At 52.7% G+C, this 5,380-nt stretch overlaps 1 protein-coding gene across 1 annotated transcript in view; it reads right to left on the bottom strand.

The window, feature by feature from the left end:
* Iqca1l (IQ motif containing with AAA domain 1 like) overlaps nt 1-5,380 on the bottom strand; it is a 14,060-nt gene that overhangs the window by 4,418 nt on the left and 4,262 nt on the right. Inside the window, exons 2-10 of the mRNA XM_013027217.1 lie at nt 4,952-5,157; nt 3,955-4,039; nt 3,453-3,596; nt 3,266-3,341; nt 2,563-2,669; nt 1,809-1,895; nt 1,659-1,720; nt 1,267-1,349; nt 1,043-1,150 (exon numbers count right to left, since the gene is read on the bottom strand). Of these exons, the coding sequence (XP_012882671.1) occupies nt 1,043-1,150; nt 1,267-1,349; nt 1,659-1,720; nt 1,809-1,895; nt 2,563-2,669; nt 3,266-3,341; nt 3,453-3,596; nt 3,955-4,039; nt 4,952-5,157 (958 nt within the window). The remainder of the gene's footprint in view (nt 1-1,042; nt 1,151-1,266; nt 1,350-1,658; nt 1,721-1,808; nt 1,896-2,562; nt 2,670-3,265; nt 3,342-3,452; nt 3,597-3,954; nt 4,040-4,951; nt 5,158-5,380) is intronic.

Raw genomic sequence — 5,380 nt, 5'->3', positions numbered from 1 at the left:
AAAAAAAATAATGTACTCATTATCTTGCCCATGTAATTGTAACTCCTCTGTATGGTATTTTCACAATAAAAAAAATAAAATAAATACAAGGGAGAGGAAAAAAAAAAAGAGCTCAGGGACAGTGCCCAGACCCTGAGTTCAAGCCCTATGACCAACAAATGAAACAAAATAAATTGAGCAACATAGTTAGGATGGTTATCATTATTAACACAGCAATACGAACATGTCACAAATATTTATATATAATCACTAACAGAATAAATAATCAAAAAACAGCAATAGAAAAACCATAGCTTAGTTGAAAAATATTAAGAAAGTGTAATGGGAATATATGAAATATATGAAGGTCTGGAAATATCACAAACGTTCATATCAATATACAACCTTTGTTCAATTAATACATGCTAATAAAAAAAAGCTTCTCCAAGCTGGGCGCCAGTGGCTGATGCCTGCCTATAATCCTAGCTACTCAGGAGGCTGAGACCTGAGGATCATGGTTCAAAGCTAGCCTGAGCAGAAAAATCCATGAGACTCTAATCTCCAATAAACTACTAGAAAACTGGAAGTGGTGCTGTAGCTCAAGAGGTAGAGCACTTGCCTTGAGCTGAAGAGCTGAGGGACAGCGCCCAGGCCCAGAGTTCAAGCCCCACGACTGACAAAAAAAAAAAAAAAAAAAGCTTCTCTTAAAAAAAAAAAAAGGCAGGTGACAAAGTGCTTCGGAAAGATTCTGCCTTTACTATTGAGTTGGAGGGAGGGGGGAGCTGGTCTTCTGGAAACAGCACTGACCCTGAGGTGTCACTCAGCCTTAAAGGAGGGAGGGAGGGAGGGGCTGGCAGTGTGGGGCCACAGTGGGTCCAGGCCTTGTATGACATCTGGGGTGGCTATGCTATTCTCCACCTGGACAATACAGCAGTCTGCAGGGACCTGAGCCCTTGAAGAGGAGACGCCAGCCCGGAGCAGCCCACCCCAGCCATCCCACCTTGGAGCCCAGCCCAGCCCCCTCCCTGGCTTGACTCAGTGGCGGCTCTTCCCTTCCTCTCACCCAGGCGAAGGATCCCATACAAGGCAATGTTCTGTCGTATATCAAACAGGGATGGTGTGGGCAGCTTTTTCGCCAAACTCAGACTGGACCCAAGATAGACGCAGTCGCCTGAGGGAACAGGAGGGGCCCTGCTGGTGAGCAGCGTCCCAGGGGCCCAGGGAGAGAACTCCTGGAAGATAGGTGGGGGAAGAAGCTGGGGCCTGGGAGGGGGAGGGAGAGCTCACCAATGAAGTCCTTTAGTGCCACGGTCCTACTCTTCTTTAGAAGGCCGAAAACGATGAGTTCTTCGTACAGTGAGTCCACAGTCCTGGGCAGAAGACGGTGCAGAGGTTGGGGGAGAGGGGCATGTGTTCCCCCGCGCAACATTCCGATACTGGACAGCCAGAATCAGAGGGGCGGTTGCAGCCACCCTTCCAAGGGGCAGAGCGCCCACTCAGGTTCCCTTTAGAGCAAGGGGGACATGAGAAGGGCCAGTGTCCCTATGATCAGCCCAAACCCCCAGCATGGGAAAGCCAATCCAAAGCCAAGGCTGTGATGTGGGAGGGAGGCCCGGCAGGCCTAGGACTGGGCTTTCCCCAGGACTCCCAAGGGTGGGTATAGAAGAGAACTCCGCTACCTGTCGGGAGTCAGGTCTTTTTCCTTCCTCTTCTTTTTCCCACCTTTCTTTCCCACCTTTTTCTGGTGGGAAGGAAGCTCAAGGTCATTGGCTTCTATCGTTCACTTTCCCGCCCCAGGTGCCCTCCTTAGCCAAAGCCAGGCCGCTCACTGCCTTTGGAGTCCCTATATTTCTGGTTTCTTCCCTGTCCACAGCTAGACGCAAGTTCCTCAGCTCCTGCCGCATCAACTCATCCACCTGCGGGTGGGACAGGGCGGGACAGGTGTGAGGAGGGAGGAGGGGGTGGGCAGGGCTAGAATGGAGGGAGGTGCTGCATGGAAAAGCCAAGCGCGATTGGCAAGGAGGCAGGGTCAGCTCACGAGACAGTCTTACCCATGCCCTGTGCCGTCTTCCCCATCCACAACCAATCTTCACACACCTGAATGCCACAAGCTTCTCCCCGCCAGCCATCCACATAGTCACAAGTCCCCAAGACAGAACTCAATCCCAAGATCTACCCTTGAAATCTCGATGGCCCAGGGCAGCTGCAGAAGCTCTTAGGCTCAGTTTTCTGTGCGTGCCAGCCATAGTGTGAATAATGATAGGAAGTGCTGTTCCAATAGCTGTTCCAATAGACCCCAGGCCGGGGTCTGCGCGGTGGAGCGTGGGCACTGAGCCCAGCCCCAAGCCCAGTCTGACTCTGGGTAGAGACCCACCATGCCCTTATGTCCCTGCTCAGCCAGGTACCCCAACATGGGGAGGTTCTGGGACATGGGCAGAGAGCCAGGGTGGCACCCAGAGGGCACCAGGGACTACAGAGGACCAGCTAGGTACTGGGCAAGGGGACGAAGACCCCATGGGTGGTGAAGCATCTTCATGGGCACCAGTCCCCAATGGGGAACCCCGACATCTGCTCACATCACACCTGTATCCGGATCTCCTGCTCCACTTCCTTCTTCCTCTCTTTCTGGAGTATCTCAAAGTCGTAGCTCTGGCTGGGGTGTGCAACCTCATGGTGTTTCTTCCACAGGTCTGACCACAACAAATGGGGCGTGTGAGGGGAAGGGGACCCCGCACACGCTCACCGTTATGTACACACAGGAGTCCTTGGCACTTCACCACCACGGCTGCCCATCAGGTACCGCCTGACCCCAGAGCCTATGACTGAGATTCAGATGAGAGCCAGGTGCTGGTGGCTCATGTTAGAATCCTAGCTACTCAGGAGGCCGTGCTCTGAGGATCATGATTCAAAGCCAGACTGGGATTCTCTGGGAGACTCAGCTCCAATTAAGCACCAAAAAGCCAGAGGTGGAGCTGTAGCTCCTGTGGTAGCCTTGAGCACAAAAGCACAGGGACAGCACCCAGGCCCTGAGTTCAAGCCCCAGGGCTGGAAAAAGAAAAAAAAAAGTTAGACTAAAACCTATAACATGCTCCACCCAAGGACTCACCGCACCCCTCCCCAACTTCAGTGTCATTTCCCGCCCCCTCCCCCCACATCCAACACTGGCACCATCCACCACCACACCCTGTACCACTGCTCACAGCCACACGGCAGCTGCTTACTTTCCCCCAAACCAAGGGTTCAAGACCCCACTGCGCCCATCATGGGCCAGCCCTCTCCCTCTTACTCATATACTCCTCATGAACAGTGCTAATCACAGGTACAAACTTGGAGGGTGACAATTTCAGGACTGTTTCTGCTTCCTGGAAGAGACGGGCATGTTGACTTGACCCCATTCCTCCACAGACTGATCCCCCTGGGCCCAGGCCATGCCCTCCCCATCCTGCTGCTCCCCGTGCCAGCAGCTGCCTGACCTTCTTGCCCTTTCCTTCTTTCTTCTTCTCCTTCCTCTCCTCCTTCTCCTTTTTGTTCACTTTTTCCTTTTTCTCTTTTTCCTTATTCTTTTCTTGCTCCTTCTTTTTGTTCTCCTGGGCCTGCACCTCCAGCTCCAGTCTTACCTATGACCAGAAACAAACTATTTTTTTTTTGGAAACATGAATCTGTAGGATCATGAGAACCCAGAGCTTGAGGCTAGAGCCGGGATTGCCAATGCCTAGGGAGGTTGTTGAGGTGAAGATGGCTGCGGTGTGGACTGCACTTGAGACCAGGAGGGCTCCTGGGTCTGGGGATCTGAGTCCTCCACCGACTCCCCCCCTCCATCCCCCCCTCCCCGCGCCTCTTCTCCTCGGGAGCCAGGGCTGTCTCCATCTGCCATATATGTCTCCACTGAGACCAGACTTCCCAGGCCACTGCCACCCACACCCTACACTCCTTCCTCTCTTTATAGAAAACCTCTCATTCCCACCTCCAGGATACCTGCTCTGGAGTCTTCTCTGCAAAGATCAGGCTGGAGCCACCTGAAGACTCATCTGGATAATCAGGGAACCGACCAGTAAGGGCACTAGGTGGATACAAGATGGTGGGAGAGATGGATGGGTGGTTGATTGACTAGATGGAAGGGTGCTTGGTTAGACAGATGGGTGGGCAGGTGAGTGGTGGATAGATCGATGGAACAGGTAGATGAATGGGTAGATAGATGGCAGGGTGTTTGGACAGATTGAAGGATGGAGAGGTAGACAGAAGGATGGAAAAGTGGGGGCTGGGAAGGTGGTAGAGCTCATGCCTAGCATGCCAGAGGCCCTGGGTTCGATTCCTCAGCACCACATAAGCAAAAAAAAAAAAGAAAAAAGCCGGAAGTGGTGCTGTGGCTCAAGTGGTAGAGCTAGCCTTGAGCTGAAGAGCTGAGGGACAGCGCCCAGGCCCAGAGTTCAGGCCCCATGACTGGACCCAAAAAACCAAAAACAAACAAACAAAAACTTTTAAAAAAAGGATGGAAAAGTGGATGGATGGGTGAACAGATAGATTGGATGGGTAGATGGATGGCTGGATGGGTGAATATTGATTGATTGGATGGATAGAGGGTGAGTGGATGTGTGCATGCAGGCACGCATGGATGGATTGATGGCCAAAAGGTATGTGAATGGGTGGGTAGAGAGGATGGTGAAAGATGATGGGAAAAGAAAATGAAGGAGTAGTTCCAGAAAGGAAAGGACTGCTTCAGTGCGCATGCTTTTCCCCTCCAGTCCCGCATTCCCCTTCCCAGAGGGCCGTGAAAAGGCAGCTGTGGAGACGGTCCTCCACTGGAGGCTCACGACCTAAACCAACCATGTTTGCTGGGTGTTGGGTAGAGGGTAGAAGAAGAACAAGGTCAGTGTGGACCAGAGAGAACAGGTGGGGAACAGGTGGGGCACGTGGCAGGAACAGTAGTGGGGACACTGGAGTGAGGGGGGACCAGGGAGCTGTGGACACTGACTGGCACTCGATGAACCACTGTCGGATTTGGTCCTTCATCGCCTCCTTCATCTCAGATCCCTCCATATTTATGACATAATCGTAAGTCTTTCCCAAGGCCAAGTTGAACTCTTCCTCCTTTTCTGTCTGGCGGACTCTCCGGGCCTCCTCTGCGTGGTAGACCTGAGATAATATAGCCACGCTCCTCATCTTGATGGGCACAGGAACCTGGGAGAGGCGGAGAGGAAGGCCGGGCGGCTCAGCTTCTGGTCTGGACACACGCACCTGCCCCCCCTCATTCCCTGACACACCCACACACACCCAGTGTCACGCACAACACCCCACGGCACGATGAGCACGCCTGCATCAGGAGAAACTGTTTGGAGCTGAAATTCATCTGTGTAAATTACCCTGATAATGAGTTTGCTAGATGCATCGGGGCTGTCCCCCC

Source organism: Dipodomys ordii, unplaced genomic scaffold, assembly GCF_000151885.1.
Source record: "Dipodomys ordii isolate 6190 unplaced genomic scaffold, Dord_2.0 Scaffold101, whole genome shotgun sequence".
Classification (NCBI taxonomy): Eukaryota; Metazoa; Chordata; class Mammalia; order Rodentia; family Heteromyidae; genus Dipodomys; species Dipodomys ordii.
This window is presented reverse-complemented; position numbering and strand designations above follow the sequence as displayed.